At 43.4% G+C, this 18,722-nt stretch overlaps 2 protein-coding genes across 5 annotated transcripts in view; one reads left to right on the top strand and one right to left on the bottom strand.

The window, feature by feature from the left end:
- SEPTIN2 (septin 2) overlaps nucleotides 1-11,855 on the bottom strand; it is a 51,208-nt gene extending 39,353 nt beyond the window's left edge. For 2 of the 4 annotated variants that reach the window (XM_054039897.1, XM_054039898.1), the window contains exons 1-3: nucleotides 11,740-11,855; nucleotides 6,767-6,796; nucleotides 4,751-4,871 (exon numbers count right to left, since the gene is read on the bottom strand). In XM_054039897.1, coding sequence (XP_053895872.1) covers nucleotides 4,751-4,871; nucleotides 6,767-6,775 — 130 coding nt within the window. In that variant the 5' untranslated portion in view covers nucleotides 6,776-6,796; nucleotides 11,740-11,855. Of the gene's footprint in view, nucleotides 1-4,750; nucleotides 4,872-6,766; nucleotides 6,797-10,926; nucleotides 10,998-11,739 lie in introns of those variants that run through there. The other 2 variants (XM_054039899.1, XM_054039900.1) reach the window with 2 other exon arrangements.
- Nucleotides 11,856-12,061: 206 nt separating this feature from the next.
- The window catches only part of HDLBP (high density lipoprotein binding protein), a 92,044-nt gene continuing 85,383 nt past the window's right edge, over nucleotides 12,062-18,722 (top strand). Inside the window, exon 1 of the mRNA XM_054038935.1 lies at nucleotides 12,062-12,167. The gene's annotated coding sequence lies outside the window, so the exon portion shown is untranslated. The remainder of the gene's footprint in view (nucleotides 12,168-18,722) is intronic.

Genomic DNA, 18,722 nt, shown 5'->3' with positions numbered 1-18,722 from the left:
AGCTCCCATTGCCTGGGAACGGCAAACCGTGGCCACAGGGAGCTGAGGGGCTCCATGCCTGCAGATGCTCCAAGTAAACAAAACGTCCCACCAGTGGCTTACCCTGACAGGCCAGGAGCCAAAGTTTGCGGACCCATTTATTGATGTCAATACTGCAGCCTTTTAAAGTTGCAAAGCCTTTGTTTAGTGGACTAGATTGGCTTAAAAGGAATACTAAAATAGCAGTGCCGCAGATCTGCATGACATTTGACCTATGCATTTCACAAAATGCTACGCCTTACAAGCCAATCAGAAAAATACAATGAATGATAGTACTATAGCACTGGTGTCAGCCCGCTACTGTGTAATTTGATCTCTTCATGCATTTCTACCAATGGACCTCATAAGTCTCGAGCCAATATGAAAATATAACGTGCAGAATCGATGGAATCTCTAATAAAATTGAAATAGCCGGTTATCCCTACAGACATGCCAATCTCCAGGACTGCTTTGAAACAAAGAATAATAATTTGACAGTGAAAAAGCAGGTGGCATTCCTATATAAAATCCTACAAAATCTATAACTACAATAATAATAATCTATTTTCATACTAGTATTTAAAATGAACAACGGTGAAATCAAAAGAGAAAGGTTCTCTTATCATGCAGCGTTCAAACTTAAAGTTGTTGAATATGCAGATTCAAACAATAATTGCGCCGCTGCTTGTGAATTCTGTATCAATGAGAAGCAAGTAAGAGACTGGCGAAAAAACAAACACACTAAAAGACATGCCAAGAAGCAAGAAAAAATTTCCAACGAGGTGTGCTTCATTTCCTGAGCTAGAGAAAGATCTCAATAATTGGGCTGTTGAATGTCAACAAAATGGGTACATTGTCACTAGAACTGGAATTCGTCTGCATGCTCTGCAAATGTCGAAAGATGACAAATACAAGTCAGTAAAGCTGTCAATGTTTGTCACATCAGTGGGTTGGTCGGTGTACTCGCTTCATGAACCGTTATGGTCTCTGTCTTCGTCAGCGAACAAAGATAGCGCAAAAGCTGCCTAGAGATCTGGAAGAAAAAAAATCGAATCTTTCCAAAGGTTTATTATGAAATATCAAAAAGAATATGCATTTGAACTGTCACAAATAGGAAATATAGACGAAACACCAATGACATTCGATCTCCTGAGCAACAGAACAGTAACCAGTCTGGTGAAAAAACAGTTTTAATTAAAGCCATGAAAAAATCCATTTTACGGAGGTTTTATCATGTTTGGCAAATGGATCAAAGCTCCCTCCTGTTATTTTTAAAAGAAAAATCTTGCCTAAACACATGAAATTTCCTGCTGGTGTCAACACATGTGCACACAAAAAGGGATGGATGGATGGAAGAAAGTGGGACTATTGATTGGCTGGAAAAAGTGTGGAATAAGAGACCAGGGACACTTTTCAAGAAACCTGCTATGCTCGTTTGGGACATGTTCAGGGCACACAAGACGGATGAGATGAAAAATGTGGCCAAAAATATGAAAACTACTTTGGTGTAATACCTGGAGGCTTAACTTCAGTTCTACAACTGCTTGATATCTGCCTGAACAAACCCTTTAAAGACAGGCTATGCAAAATGTGGTCTGAATGGATGTGCTCAGGCATGGTGAAGTTGACAAAAGGCGGGAATCTTATGAAGCCCAAAATCAATCTGGTCGCCCAGTGGATCAAGGACGTGTGGGTGTCCATTCCCTTGGAAATGGTAGAAAAATCATTTAGGAAATGCAGTATCAGCAATGCACTCGACGGGTCAGAAGATGATGCCATATTTGATGATGACAACAGAGGCTGAGGATGAGAAGGAATCTGAGTCTGAAGACAACACTGCCAACATCTACGATGACAATGTAGGTGTAGCTGTGACTGAAGCAGAGTTTAATGAACTGTTTGGTGAATCAGAGACTGATTCAGACTTCGAAGGATTTTAAGACTTTTTAAAGTCTCATATTGTTCTACGTTACTTGTTTTAAATATTCATTTACAGATTATAAATATTGACTGTAATTTTTAAGGTGAATACATATTTGTTAGGTTATTATAACAGGAGGTTTTTTGTTAGATTGCAATAAAATAATTCTAGCAAAACTTTTGAGTGTTTCTTGTGATGCCAGCTTTTAAAATATAGCAGGGGTCAGAAAACTTTGGCTCCCGGCCCGTCAGGGTAAGCCACTGGCGGGTCGGGATGTTTTGTTTACTTGGAGCATCTGAAGGCACGGAGCCCCTCAGCTCCCAGTGTCCGCGGTTTGCCGTTCCCAGCCAATGGGAGCTCGGGAAGCGGCTTACCCTGATGGGCTGGGAGCCAAAGTTTGCCAACCCCTGAAATATAGGGTCGGCTTATGAAAGGGGCAGACAGTTTTTGCTATTTTTACCTAACCATCTTGGAAGGGTCGGTTTATAAACAAACGGGCTAATGAACGAGTATATATGGTAATTTCTTTTTAACTCCTCTACTGCCCCTGTACTTTCGCAAAGTATCATCCAAACTCTCCTAATACAATGCATTTCAATGAAGTTTTGTTGATTTCTCTAATTTTTCTCCTCAAATATCTTTATTTATACCTTAAAACTATTGGCAGATAGGTAACACAGTTAGCAATGCTATACCACACAGACACTATCAAATAAGTGTTTTCTCCTCTACTACTAATGTTGTCTTTTTTCCATTTGGCATACATGAATTTGCTTTGGAATGGAGCAGACACTGGGTTGTTTTGTTTAATAATTTATACATGACTCTATGCCAAAGCCATTTTACATAGTTGTATTTTCAGCTGATGTCACAGAGTTTTGGGAATTAAGTTTTGCTGCAGCAGAGAAAATGTGTTTATAGTTCTCTTCAGTAATCCAAAAAATTTAAACAATTAGTAGACTTCAAAAAGGTTAAAAATAAAACCATAATTTGAGAATTAGATGGTTTCTTAGCAGATAAAGTTTTAGAAAGTAAACTGACATTTTTATATAAAAGCTGTTTAAATGTATCCTGTAAAGATTTTATCCAAAACAAAGCCAACAGAGCTGATGAAAACCCTAATTAGCAAGGAACAGACTTTCAATAGACAGTATAACTGATTTAAAGTTTTTTTAAATTCTCACCCTTGGTAATGCAAGCAGGCTCTCATGAATTATTCTAATAAAATGTGAAAAGCAAAGGTTTCCTAGCATTCAACTGTAAGCTACAAAAACAGGACAGAAGTAATGCTGTGGATGCTCTGCTGGTAGAAAACAAGGAAATAATTATGGGTTCGAGAAGAAGGTCTTTTATAAGTCTTGAGCTCTAGAATGATTACATCTCAGGGGTACATAAACAACCACTAATGGTTCAACCATCAAATAGTTCCATGACTCACAAGCCAACTCCTACAGACGCAATTAACAAAAGGAGTTTTTATTACTAGTAACTATGTGTGAAAGATGTAACCCAGCTTTGTTTTCAGATCTGGGATTAGGCTGCTGGGCTGGTAGGTTTTTTAACCACAGTTTTACTGGTAGTCTGGAATAGATGGATAGAATTCTGAAATGTCACTTTTCACTAAAAACATATTTTATGGTTGAGAACTAGTATGCTCAAAATCCAGAAATTCAGAAGTTATGGTTTCCACCGTAACAGGGATACATAAGCGTAATGTGTCTGAGTTAACCTTGACTTGGGAGCCTGGTGGGGAGTGAAGAGACAGTCTGAGGACTGCTGAATTGCAGAGCCACATGAGGTGGTCAGTTTGGTATGAAAGGGTTTCTAGGGTTTCTTTTGACCTCTTCTGCTTGTACCACTAAAAGTGATCTATCTCAATTTAATGGCCTGTCAAGTTCCCATTTAAATGTACTTTAAAAAAAATAATAAATTGTACAGTTAATCATTTTATGCCTACAGACATTTTTTCCAAGTGAAATTGTATCAGTGTATACACTGCTGGGCATGCACAATACAATTACAACAAATAATGGAAAACTAAATGTGCAAAGATGGAATTTTAAACATTTAAAACTTGAACTCACTATGCTTGAAGAAAATTGGTGTAGTCACTACTACTCACTAACTGGCCACATGCTGAGTTTCATACTCCACCCATTTTTGCATTATCTGAGCACAATAAATAGTTCAAATAGGGATACACCTCTACCCCCGATATAACATGACCAGATATAACACAAATTCTGATATAACGTGGTAAAACAGTGCTCGGGGAAGGGGGGTGGGAGGGCTGCGCACTCAGGCGGATCAAAGCAAGTTGGATAGAACGCGGTTTCACCTATAACGCGGTAAGATTTTTTGACGCCCGAGGACAGCGTCATATCAAGGTAGAGGTGTATGTGAAAAAAAATGTTTTCCCAACTCAAAAAAAAGTAAATAAGATTTTTCTCATTTTTTTTTTTTTAAATCCACTTAAGCACAGAAAGCTTAAGTCTCAAAGGACAAAATAGGAGGAAGTAATGAGTACAAAAGGTGTGAGAAGACCTTCTCAATCTTATCTACAGCATTAGCTACCACACACATTCATGTTTGGATGTATTACTACTCATGTGGAACAGCTAACTCATTAACACATTAAAGATGATAATTAAATTAAAGTATACTTCAAACTACACACCTATACAGGACAGAACTGCTGGATGTTATATAAAGTATATGAAGACTTCCTTCATATGAGAAGTTACATTGCATTCAGTCTAATCCCGTTTTCTAAATTCTAATTACAAGAGACTACAAAATATATTCTCTTACCAACCACCATGAGAGTGAACTCAAAGCCCTTTTTCACAGACTTCCGATGAACCTGGTTGGGAAGGTTTGCAAATCCAACATAGCCAGGAGTTTCTGGATTGGTAAATTGGGCAGGCGGTTGCTAAATAAAATAATCAGAAGATTATATATACTATAGGTTGAAATAATTGAGGACAGTTCTGAAGCTTGTAATTACAAATTAGAGACAGAGCTGGAAAATCTTTGAAGTCTTCAGTCTTTGTTGCTCACACTGTTCTCTACAGAAGAGGCACTCAAGTTTGAGTCACCTTGATTTAAAACAGAAGGAGCTGGCAGGAGTGTTCTCTGTAAAAGGCCCTCAGTTTTGGACTCCCCAACCTTCGGTCTGAAAGAACCCAAACCTGTTGGTCTGCATCACACATTGCAAGGCCTGCTTTTTCCACTCAGGCTTTAGGGAATGGAAGGGATTCATGATTTGTTTTTGGTTGTGACTTCACTGCTGATTTTATTTGCATTGTTTTTCTAAATAACTGTCAAAGGTGCCTGCAGTAAAATATAGGAATCCTTTTGTATACTATATTTTTATAAATGTAGATACATAAATGACTGGCTGCACATAAATGACTTGCTGCTCTTCCACAATGTAAACCTAAAAACATTTACATATCAAAGTTTTCACTGACAAATTAGATAGCAACAACTTTATTATATCTGTTTCATTTCCAGATTAAAATAAATGGCAAGTTTTTCCTCCAAGAGTTTAAATGAAACTGAAAATTCATGGGATGCGTTTCTCTCACTAATACTACTACATAATGTGCAGAAATGCACTACAGTTATGTTCATGCTACCATAATGGTTAAACAATTTTGAAGACAATTTTACAACACAGAATAGATTAACTGTGCTAAGTGAAAGTTTTCACAACTAGTGTAGTTTATTCCAACTATCCTTCCAGGAATTATAGTAAATTATATTCAAGATTATCCTCAGCAGACTATGATTTCTGTAACAATCATGCTAACTACTTTTAAAAATGTGTGGTGTTTAACACCATTTTAAAAGTGGTTGTGTGGATGGGACTTATACACATGCTAAGTCAAATTGCAACTCTACATTTCTAGTCAGTTCTGACACATACAACTAAAAAAAATTAAAAACTACCCGTGGCCTGATGATAATCTATTTGAGGTAGTATATTAGAGATCTTATAATAAAGCAAGGGAATTGACTTAATACAGGTGTCCTTATAGCCCAAATTAATCTGTGATCAGTTCATTAAAATCAGAAGGAAAACTAGAGGGTGCTCTGGAAAGGACTCAACTTTCATTTTCAATTTACAAATGTATAAACACATCCAACATTAAAGAATAGCAGAAAAAGTTTTCAGACATATTGGTTACCCTCTCCAAGCATACTACTCAAATACTCTACACTATTTGTGTCATTGCCAATAGGTTAATATGGGCCATTCTGATTTCTACTTGTGACATAAAATGTGTGGAACAAGAAATTATCTGAATCTTATATGGTGATTGTTACATTAATATGATCTTTTGGTTTAAATTCTCTATTGTTGCTTTTATAATCTTGCTTAAAGGATCTGTCAATCCCCCACCTTGCTTTAGGGGCAAAAGCCAACTAAACTAGTGCTCATCCTTTTCCTGAATGTTGCTGACTGCAAAATTAGGTACACAGTGGCAGAAGAGAAGTTCAAATACAAAACAGTACAATTGGAGTAAAGGGTTTGCTCAAGTGAGGGATATTACTTCAGTGGAAAAAAAACTACATGGTTTCCCTTTATAACCTCCACAGGGAAACAACTTGCATAAAACACAGTGGTTTGCATAATTTCACCTGTTACCAAATGGTTCAAAGTTTATTTTCATTCATTTCTAAATTTGAAATATTCCATACACTTGACTGTGGACCTCACTCTAAAACTTTATATTTGGGAACGGTTGCACTAACTAAAAACCTTAATAAAAAACTATGCTTTTATCTTGTAATTAATGAAGATACAAATGCTGTTCTTACCTTGGCCATCCTTATGGAAGGTCAGCCACTCTGTGAACAAAATGTTTTTTAGTTTATTACAAACAGGATAATATGAAGACCAAAACACCTACTACAACCACCACTGTGCAATCAAATTTCAATTGTCTTGACAGTGAACAAGACAGAGAACGTTCTAAACTACTTGTATGTATCACCCAGCTTCTGAACCACCCCAAATGATTTCCTGCCAAATACCAATATTTTTATCTTTACCTTTGTCATTAAAATCTCACTCCATATTCAAAGACAAACACTGAATGCCTAACTCCAATTCTATTTACTTCATTGGAGGAAAAGTTAAGCCAACAGTGCGTGCTTCTGAAAATTCCACTCAAACTATATGAAATGGAAAAAAAAAAAAAAACTGGAAAAATTGTGAAGTCTACACCTTTTACAAAAACCAACTGAAGCAAAACCTAAAGAAGAGTTCTGTGTAGCTCAAAATCTTTTATCGTACACCAACAGAAAAGCTAGACTAGTAAAAGATATTACCTCACCTACCTTGTTTCTCTAAAAGAAACTATTAATAAAAATACATGCCCAAATTAGAATTTACAGGAAATTGCCTTTTCAGAATTCAAACAAAAAGCATACAGCTTTCTCTCCTCCCCCACATTTCTAAGTGTCCTGTAAATAATCATTAAAGGAAGAGATTCAACAACTTTGAAATGTGATAGGGTAGAAAAATTAGAGAAACTATTACCTCCACCTCTCTAACTGCAATGTCTACAACCTAATTCTACCATTTAAAATGCTGCTAAAATAATCTTTTTGCCTCACAGCTCTGCCAGCTCCGCCCCCAGTTTCTTCTTTAGCTCCCCTTTATCCACCACACCAAAAACTAATTTCTTGTCCTTACTCAGGAAAGGTCTGCATAATTTATAGCCCCACCCTACCAGGCTGACTCCCACCTTCACTATCACTGATGCCAACCTTGGTCACCCAATTCTCTGCTTGTTCTCCAACCACTTGCATTCCTTCCCCTATGCCACTCTTTAAAAGAAAAAGAAAAAACAAAACAAAAAAAAATGTAAACCACCACCTAATCCTCCTTCAAGTCCCTCAAAACTCATCTCTTCCATAATGTATATCATAATAACAGCTATACAGGTAGAGAACTGTGATGATTGCTACTGACTGCCTACAATATATCACCTTAACCAAGATATAAACCAGAGGCCTTGACCCCTTGTGGTTACTAAACGTTCAATAGTAATTTTCACAAGAACAAGAGGTGTCAACTACAACTCCTTAGCAAATATTCTATTTTGGTAATTACCAGGGATTTCAGGAAGCAGATATATCCAAATTTGCTATCTGCCTAGCAAGAAGAGTGCAAATTTACCTGCCACAGTTAGCTCTACCTTCAGGACTGAATTACTGTTACACATTGTGTGTGTGTGTGTGTGTGTGTGTGCACGCATGTGTGAAGGAAATAGCCTGAGTGGCTTAGTGTAGGTCTACACCGCCCACCTTATAACAGCACAGCTGTGCTGCTACAGCTGTGCTTTTGTAAGGCACACAGCGTAGTCGCTATTTGTTGCTGGAAGAGAGAGCTCGCCCGATGATAAAATAAAACACCAACGAGGGGTGGTATCTTAATCAACAGGAGAGTGGCTCCCACAGATGAAGCACTGCCCACACCACGTGCAATGGAAATCGTAGGCTGTGGGAAGCTGTGCCTCCCCAAACAGACTAGCCCACACTCTGCCTCCCCCCAGCCCTCTGCCCTGGCTGCTGTGCTGCCCTGGGGCTGGGGGGTCGCTGCTGCCGCAGCACACCAGGGCTGGGGGTGCTGTTGCTGTGCCACCCAGCACACTGGGGATGGGGGCCACAGTGGAGGTGCAGACGGAGAGGGTGAGGGGCAGAGCCTCAGGCACAAGGGGAGGGGCCGAGGTCTAGGCTTCCACAACGGCCAGGTCACCGTCCGCCTATAGTGCACACCAGCACTTTTTGTCATTAAAACATTTGTTGTTCAACAGGGATGGAGGGTTTCCACACCCCTGAGCAACAAAAGTTTTAACAGTGAAAGTGCAGGGTAGACAAAGCCTAAGAAACAAAAGCTAGTGCAAAATATGACAGCGTGTTTATTAGGTGGAGTTCCATGCTAGAATTACATAACACCAGTGCTTCGCAATCTATGGTCAATGATCAATGGTCAACGATCAGTTTCCAAGTGGAATTCAAGGAGCTGGTTTAAAGTCCTACATTGTTTGAGATGTTAGTCAAGAGACTTCTACTCCTCAAGCTACACTGCCGCAGCTAGGATCAGAGGCAGTGCTCAGCTGACAAACTCTCAGTAAGAGAGAGGGAGTTACTAGCAGGGTGTTCTCAACTTTAGAAAAATCTTCTCCCTGTTGGTCCAGGGACCATATTGGCTTTCCAGGCACACTGCAAGGTCCATCTTTCCACCCATGCAGTTTGGGAGGGCAGGCTGTGGGTTGGAGGAATTTTATTATGGCTGGTTGGTAGAATGGGGTATTTATGTTTGCTGATGCATATTTGTATATTTATTGCTAAAGATAAAGAGTCCTGGAGATATTCATTGTGAAATTTAGATTGCAAACAGGTGCTTATTTTATAAATCTAAACAAAAAAATGTGGAGAGTTACTATTATATCAACTGCACAAAAGGCAAATTAAAAGACCTCTCCCTAGTAGTAACTTTCTCTTTAAATACTGTACAAGTAGGTCCAAGGGTACTGAATTACTTACGACAATGAATTACCTTCCATACAGATCTTCAAGAACTTCAAATATTAACTGATCAAATTTCAACACCCTTGTGAGTGGTTTCATTACCTCCACTGTACAGAGGAGGAAACTGAGGCAGAAAGAGGACTGTGTTATTTGCCCAGGATCACATTGCAAGTCCATGTCAGAGGTTTTGAAACAAAAGCACCTTGAATTTTCTGTTATAGTTATAGGATCACACTATTTTGTATCGAACACACTGTACTGTCTGGTCCAATCGATGCTTCTCTGCTGCAACCATCTATCCACTTAGGCTTCTTGTTGACCAGTGGTTCTCAACCAGGGTACACACGTACCCCTGGGAGTACGCAGAGATCTTCCAAGGAGTACATCAACTCATCTAGATGTTTGCTTAGTTTTACAACAGACTACATAAAAAGCACTAGTGAAGTCAGTACAAACTAAAATTTCCTACAATTATTTGTTTATACTGTTCTATATACTATACACTGAAATATAAGTACAATATTTATATTCCAGTTGATTTATTTTATAATCGTATGGTAAATATGAGAAAGTAAGCAATTTTTCAGTAATAGTCTGAGGTGACACTTATGTCTAATTTTATAAGCAAGTAGTTTTTAAGTGAGAAGACACTCGGGGGTACGCAAGCCATATCAAACTTCTGAAAGGGGTACAGTAGTCTGGAAAGGTTGAGAGCCACTGCTATAGGCAACCAACACAGAAATCTTTCACAACAGGGAATACTGCATGAAAGCTGTTTTAATACTGTGATTAAGTTCTCTCATGCATGCAGCAATACATGAATTCATAAGCAGTTTCCAATTTGAGAGCATCCTAGATCTTCCCTTACAGCTGTTCTAAAACCCTATGGAAGACATTATACATTTGTCTTGAATGATCAAAGAGGAGGTTTGAGCACAGTTTGAACTAGGTTAACAATAGATAGATGTAATTTAATAGCAAAGCCACTGTTAGATCTCATTTCAAATGGAGATGAAGATAAGTAACTTGCTTTTCTTACACTTTAGATTCTGTCTATAAAAATTTCACACATGGCATAGAACGCTCTAACCTTACAGTTGCTCCATCTTCTTCTACTTGGTGTAATGAGCATTTTAGGCTGCAAGGCTCTTTGCTACCTCCTTAACACTGCTCTCTAGACACCTCTAATTTCCACCCCGTAGCTCCCTATCTTCTTTCCTTTGCTCCATCCCTGAGACTAAGTCCTAGTCCCACCCGGTTCACAACCCTCACTTCCACAGCCCAGTAAATTCCACCCCTAACATCCTGTGAACCTGCCCAGAGTTGCCACTGGACCTGAACTTCCCTCTTTAGCTAGAGTTTGAGCAGGTCTGTTAGTTCCACAATACAATAAGAACTAAAGTAATTTAAATTTTAAAGGCTAAGCTGTTAATGCTTACATTTAATTGTTAATGCATAAACTTGTGGGTGTGTAAAGCTGTACACTGTAACTTTGCAGACAGTGATCCATTCAAACAGTGAATATTCACAGTGGTGTAATTGAAACACATTCTTCTTCCGATTGCATCCGAAGAAGTGGGCTGTAGTCCACGAAAGCTTATGCTCTAATAAATTTGTTAGTTTCTAAGGTGCCACAAGTACTCCTGTCATTCTTCTTCCGAACTACCTTTTGCAGGAGTACGTTTCGGTAGCTACAGCTACGGCCAGAAAGCCACAAGGCTTCTCCAAAACTAGGGGGAGGTGTGTGGGGGGGGGGCGTTAAGTGCATAGTATTTGAAAGGCGCGTTAGCCTTCGATTTTGAAAAGTTAGGGAAAAAAAAAACCCATCTGCCCCTACAGTACAGCCATCTCTCCTCCCGCTCGCACACCAGAGAGGGTGGTGCCAAGCAAAGGCGAAGTCGGCCTGCCGGCTACCTTATCAACGCAGAAGGGACGAGGGAGCCCTCCGGCGATCCCCAGCACTGCATCTTTGGAGCCCTGAGAGACATCGGGCCTGGGGTACCCAACAGCTAGGGAGTGCGGCGCCCGCCCCCAGCCACGGGGATTCTCCCCCCAGCATCGCCAGGCAGCGGCCCGAAAGCAGGGCGCAGAAGCAGCACCACTGGACACTGTGGGGCCCAGCCCCGCGGAAGCTGGGAACAGGGGATGGGGGAAGGGCGAAGAAACGCGCCCCTGTCTGGCTCCGGAGCCCAGACTCCTCGCCCTGGAGTTCTCCTCCCCTGGAGACCGGGGGCCGCCGCCGCGTCCCTCACCTGGCAGCCTGGGCTGTACAGAGCGATTGGTGAACCAAGCTCTTCGAACCGTCCTTCAGGCTCGCGCACTCGCTACGACTCTCTCCCCACTCAGGCTCTCTAGCTACAGTCGCGCGCGCGCGCGCGCGCCTTTGCAAACCCCACCCCAAGGGCGGAGCCAGGAACTGACAGCGCGAAGGGACGCAAGCACGAGCGGCAGATTTAGGATAAATGCGCGCCTGCGCGCCTCAGGAGCCCTAAAAGCGCATGCGCTTAACTGACTGCGCGGACGCACGCGCCGTTCCTGTAGCGATTTGACAGGACAAGGGTGCGTGGGGGAGGGGCCACCCTTATGCTGGCCGGTCACGCACATCCCTCTCCTTTACCAAGATGGCGGCCGGCCCCTCGGCCTCGTACCCAGCATAGGCTTCGCTGTAGGCCTATTAGAGGTAATGCCGATCTCCACTCACACTCGCTATGGCAGCGCGATAAAATGGGGGGTCAGGGACGCATCAGGTAAGAGAGGCCGGACAGCTGAACCCGACTCCCCACCCGGGGGGGGCTGGGAGGACTCTGCTGCCTCCAACAAGCTGACGGCAGCAGAGAGACGGGCTTGAAGCCCGCAATATCTAGTCAGCACTCATCTTCGCTCTATGGTTTGTTCCTTTTCTATTGGTGCTGGTGGGCCACGTGCTAGTGGAACTCCCTCTCGGCCCCCCCCGTTACCATAGAGCGCGGCGGAGGGAGAGGCAGCCGCCTTCCGGTGGGGGTCGGGGACGGGACTATGTGCGCTGCTCAAGAGAGGGGTGTATGCAGCTACAGCTGCGGGGGTGCCACTGTCCAGCCTCCCACCCAGTTGTGGGTGCAGAGTGGATGCAGTCTCATCCCTGCCACCCACTTTTAACCGCGTGGCAGCTTCATCCTCCCCCCATAGATCAGTGGCAGGGGGAGTGATGCCATCTCCAAGTATTGAAAATATGAGTCATGGCCTGGTTCCCCCACACCACCAAATTCATGAAATTGTAAATGTATATGGGGTGGTTTTTATTTGCCACTGGGTTTGTGCAGTATTGGAGGCAGATTTTGTTGCTCTCTCAAAAACCATGAGCTAAAATGAAACTTTTAAAAGCTGATATTCTGATGTATTCCCATACTTAGGGTTTAAGGCTATATCTGCAAAGGGAGATTAGGCACTAATTGGGATGAGGAGACAGTATTCCCTCATTTAACTTGGTGGTGGCTTTGCTCCCAGCTCCATTGGGCCTGCCTTTGCATTCCCTTGGAAAATTATTGTACTGGGGTTTGGAGTTTAACTTCTTCCATCACCTGCAGCAATGACAGGCTTAGAGATTCTCTAAGTTTGCTAGCCCCCAGCACCTACCTGTAGCATAAACTTCCCCCAAGATGTCCTGCCCCTGTCCCTCTCTAGCCTTGAGGGAATCAGACATGGCAAGGGTAGTTCAATCTCCTTTCTGCTGAAAGAGCAACAAGGAAACTTCTGCTAGTGGCTTTAGTAATATCAACACCTGTCCCTTGGGAACAGGGGCCAGACGCTCCAACTCACTGCATTTTATTATTTAGTGCTTGGATATAGACTCATAGACTTTAAGGTCAGAAGGGACCATTATGATCATCTGGTCTGACCCCCTGCATGCTGCAGGCCACAAAACCGTCCCTACCCCTTCCCTGGACTCTGCTGTTGAAGTCCCCAATCCTGTGTTTTAGTGACTTCAGTCGGCAGAGACCCTCCTGCTAGTGATCCCTGCCCCATGCTGCGGAGGAAGGCGAAAAACCTCCAGAGGCTCAGCCAATCTACCCTGGAGGAAAATTCCTTCCCGACCCCAAATATGGCGATCAGTAAGACCCCGAGCATGTAGGCAAGAGTCTCTAGCCTGACCCCTGTTAGCCATTATATTATTTACCTACCATTGCTTGGTATTCCTTGGCTACTGTGTTTTACCATTAAACCATTCCCTCCATAAACTTATCTAACTTAATCTTAAAACCAGACAGGTCCGTCGCCCCCACCGTTTCCCTCGGAAGGCCGTTCCAATATTTCACCCCTCTGACGGTCAGAAACCTTCGTCTAATTTCAAGCCTGAACTTCCCCACGGCCAGTTTATATCCATTCGTTCTCGTGTCCACATTAGTACTAAGCTGGAATAATTCCTCTCCCTCCCTTGTATTTATCCCTCTGATATATTTAAAGATAGCAATCATATCCCCCCTCAGCCTTCGTTTTGTCAGATACAGAATCATAGAATATCAGGGTTGGAAGGGACCTCAGGAGGTCATCTAGTACAACCCCCTGCTCGAAGCAGGACAAATTCCCAACTAAATCATACCAGCCAGGGCTTTGTCAAGCCTGACCCTAAAAACCTCTAAGGAAGGAGATTCCACCATCTCCCTAGGTAACCCATTTCAGTGCTTTACCACCCTCCTAGTGAAAATGTTTTCCCTAATATCCAACCTAAACCTCCCCCACTGCAACTTCAGATCATTACTCCTTGTTCTGTCATCTGGTACCACTGAGAACAGTCTAGATCCATCCTTTTTGGAACACCCATTCAGGTAGTTGAAAGCAGCTATTAAATCCCCCCACATTCTTCTCTTCTGCAGTCTAAACAATCCCAGTTCCCTCAGCCTCTCCTCATAAGTCATGTGTTCCAGCCCGCTAATCATTTTTGTTGCTCTCCACTGGACTCTTTCCAATTTTTCCACATCCTTCTTGTAGTTTGGGGCCCAAAACTGGACACAGTACTCCAGATGAGGCCTCACCAATGCTGAATAGAGGGGAATGATCACGTCCCTCTGTCTGCTGGCAATGCCCCTACTTATACAGCCCAAAATGCCATTAGCCTTCTTGGCAAAAAGGGCACACTGTCGACTCATATCCAGCTTCTCGTCCACTGTAACCTCTAGGTACTTTTCTGCAGAACTGCTGCTTAGCCATTTGGTCCCTAGTCTGTAGCAGTGGATGGGATTCTTCCGTCCTAAGTACAGGACTCTGCACTTGTCCTTGTGGAACCTCATCAGATTTCTTTTGGGCCAATCCTCTAATTTGTCTAGGTCCTTCTGTATCCTATTCCTACCCTCCAGCGTATCTACCACTCCTCCCAGTTTAGTGTCATCTGCAAACTTGCTGAGAATGCAGTCCACGCCATCCTCCAGATCATTAATGAAGATATTGAACAAAACCGGCCCCAGGACCGACCCTTGGGGCACTCCGCTTGATACCGGCTGCGAACTAGACATGGAGCCGTTGATCACTACCCGTTGAGCCTGATGATCTAGCCAGCTTTCTATCCACCTTATAGTCCATTCATCCAGCCCATACTTCTTTAACTAGCTGGCAAGAATGCTGTGGGAGACAGTATCAAAAGCTTTGCTAAAGTCAAGGAATAACACATCCACTGCTTTCCCCTCATCCACAGACCCAGTTATCTCCTCATAGAAGGCAATTACGTTAGTCAGGCATGACTTGCCCTTGGTGAATCTATGCTCACTGTTCCTGATCACTTTCCTCTCCTCTCAGTGCTTCAAAATTGATTCCTTGAGGACCTGCTCCATGATTTTTCCAGGGACTGAGGTGAGGCTGAATGGCCTGTAGTTCCCCGGATCCTCCTTTTTCCCTTTTTTAAAGATGGGCACTACATTAGCCTTTTTCCAGTCATCCGGGACCTCCTCTAATTGCCATGAGTTTTCAAAGATAATGGCCAATGGCTCTCCAATCACATCCACCAACTCCTTTAGCACCCTCGGATGCAGCGCATCCGGCCCCATGGACTTGTGCTCGTCCAGTTTTTCGAAATAGTCCCGAACCACTTCTTTCTCCACAAAGGGCTGGTCACCTCCTCCCCATGCTGTGCTGCCCAGTGCAGCAGTCTGGGAGCGGACCTTGTTCGTGAAGACAGACAAAAAAAGCATTGAGTACATTAGCTTTTTCCACATCCTCTGTCATTAGGTTGCCTCCCTCATTCAGTAAGATGCCCACACTTTCCTTGACTTTCTTCTTGTTGCTAACATACCTGAAGAAACTTTCTTGTTACTCTTAACATCTCTTGCTAGCTGCAACTCCAAGTGTGATTTGGCCTTCCTGATTTCACTCCTGCATGTCTGAGCAATATTTTTATACTCCTCCCTCGTCATTTGTCCAATCTTCCACTAATTGTAAGCTTCTTTTTTGTGTTTAAGATCAGCAAGGATTTCACTGTTTAGCCAAGCTGGTTGCCTGCCATATACTCTGGTTTCTCTTCAGATCGTATAATTCTTTCTACGCATTGGGATGCTTGTTTCTGCAACCTCAATAAGGATTCTTTAAAATACAGCCAGCTCTCCTGGACTCCTTTGCCCCTCATGTTATTCTCCCCGCGGGTTCCTGCCCATCAGTTCCCTGAGGGAGTCATTCTGCTTTTCTGAAGTCCAGGGTCCGTATTCTGCTGCTCTCCTTTCTTCCTTGTGTCAGGATCCTGAACTCGACCATCTCATGGTCACTGCCTCCCAAGTTCCCATCCACTTTTGCTTCCCCTTCTAATTCTTCCCTGTTTGTGAGCAGCAGGTCAAGAAGAGCTCTGCCCCTAGTTGGTTCCTCCAGCACTTGCCCCAGGAAATTGTCCCCTATGCTTTCCAAAAACTTCCTGGATTGTCTGTACACTGCTGTATTGCTCTCCCAGCAGATATCAGTGTGATTGAAGTCTCCCATGAGAATCAGGGCCTGTGATCTAGTAACTTCTGTTAGTTGCCGGAAGAAAGCCTCGTCCAGCTCATCCCCCTGGTCTGGTGGTCTATAGCAGACTCCCACCACATCATCCTTGTTGCTCACACTTCTAAACTTAATCCAGAGACTCTCAGGTTTTTCTGCAGTTTCATACCGGAGCTCTGAGCAGTCATACTGCTCTCTTACATACAATGCAACTCCCCCACCTTTTCTGCCCTGCCAGTCCTTCCTGCACAGTTTATATCCATCCATGACAGTACTCCAGTCACGTGAGTTATCCCACCAAGTCTCTGTTATTCCAATCACATCATAGTTCTTTGACTGTGCCAGGACTTCCAGTTCTCCCTGCTTGTTTCCCAGGCTTCTTGCATTTGTGTACAGGCACTTAAGATAACTCACTGATCGTCCCGCTTTCCTCAGTATGAGACAGGAGTCCTCTCCTCTTGCGCTCTCTTGCTCGTGCTTCCTCCTGGTATCCCATTTCCCCACTTACTTCAGGGCTTTGGTCTCCTTCTCGCGGTGAACCTAGCTTAAAGCCCTCCTCACTAGGTTAGCCAGCCTGCTTGCAAAGATGCTCTTCCCTCTCTTCGTTAGGTGAAGGCCTTCTCTGCCTAGCACTTCTCCTTCTTGGAACACCATCCCATGGTCAAAGAATCCAAAGCCTTCTTTCCGACACCACCTGCGTAGCCATTCGTTGACTTCCACGATTTGACGGTCTCTACCCAGGCCTTTTCCTTGCACGGGGAGGATGGACGAGAACACCACTTGCGCCTCAGACTCCTTTATCCTTCTTCCCAGAGCCACGTAGTCTGCAGTGATCCTCTCAAGGTCATTCTTGGCAGTATCATTGGTGCCCACGTGGAGAAGCAGAAAGGGGTAGCGCTCCGAGGGCTTGTGTCTCAGCATTCTCTCCGTCACATTGTGAATCCTAGCTCCTTGCAAGCAGCAGACCTCTGTTTTCCCGGTCAGGGCGACAGATAGATGACTCAGTCCCCCTGAGGAGGGAGTCCCCGACCACCACCACCACCCTCCTCCTTCTCTTGGGAGCGGTGGTCATGGAACCCCCATCCCTAGGACAGGGCATCTCATGCCTTCCAGTTGGTGGACTCTCCTTCTGCTCCCTTCCCTCAGGTGTATCATCTAGTCCACTATCCACATTAGTACCTGTGGAGAGAACATGAAAACGGTTGCTCACCTGTATTTCCATTGCTGGTACATGGACGCTCCTCTCTCTTCTTCTGGAGGTCACATGCTGCCAAATTTCTTCACCGTCCCTCTGTCCCTGCTGCACAGCCTGCTCTGATTCTTCAGAATGTTGTGCCCGTAGAAGCATATCCTGACATCTGTCCAGGAAATCTTCATTTTCTCTTATGCCACCAAAGTCGATACTTGCGATACATAGCACTGTAGCCAGAGTTAAAGACACATTCTAAGTCCCCAGGCGTTTATGCTATGAGCGACTCAACATACTTGATTGATACTGTACATGTTAGGTTGCTTCTTGTGGGTTTTATTACTTATGTTTTAGTAAGTTGGGTGAAGATCTTATGCTGCTAAACTTTTGATTCGGGATTAGAGTTGTCATTTCCATTACTATTGTCTTGAGGCACATCTGCCATCTGCTCCACAATCTCCCACCCTCAGACAAAAGCCCTGTGACCAACACAGATCATTTAGCACCTTCCGCCACATGCTTATCTAATCCAGAAGCTATTCACATAAAACAATTTTAAAACCGTTTTACATCTTTGTTAAAAGAAGGCTAGTGAAGGAGAAATAGAGCTCAGGAACAGGTTTTCTGAGTTGGAAAATGAAGAAAGGGCACAGCAGGCAGTAACAGAAAGTGGGAGGGCAAGGAAGAAGAGAATAGTCAATGAAGTTAGGCGGAGTTGGGAGCCACTGCAGGATAGAGACTGACTCTCAGAAGATTGCAAGAGAGAACAAAAGACCAGAGGACTTGCAGCCAGAAAGAACAGGAGGAGGGCCAGAAAATCACACCAATACCCGAAGTGGGTCTACATGATTGGTGACTCCCTACTAAGAAGGACAGGCCTGGCACCAGAGCTGATCCAGAGAACAGAAGGGTGTGCTGTCTGCAAGGAGCTAAAATGTGGGATATGGACCTGAGACTGAAGGATATTCTAATGGGAGCAGGAAATAATTCACTCATTGACCTTTGCATGGGAACAAATGATACTGCTAGCTTCTCACTAGAACGCATCAGTGGAGACAGTGCCAGGCTGGGGAAGATGCTTAAAGAAGTGAAGGCTTAAATGATCTTCCATGG

The sequence above is a fragment of the Malaclemys terrapin genome, chromosome 9, assembly GCF_027887155.1.
Source record: "Malaclemys terrapin pileata isolate rMalTer1 chromosome 9, rMalTer1.hap1, whole genome shotgun sequence".
NCBI lineage: Eukaryota > Metazoa > Chordata > Testudines > Emydidae > Malaclemys > Malaclemys terrapin.
This window is presented reverse-complemented; position numbering and strand designations above follow the sequence as displayed.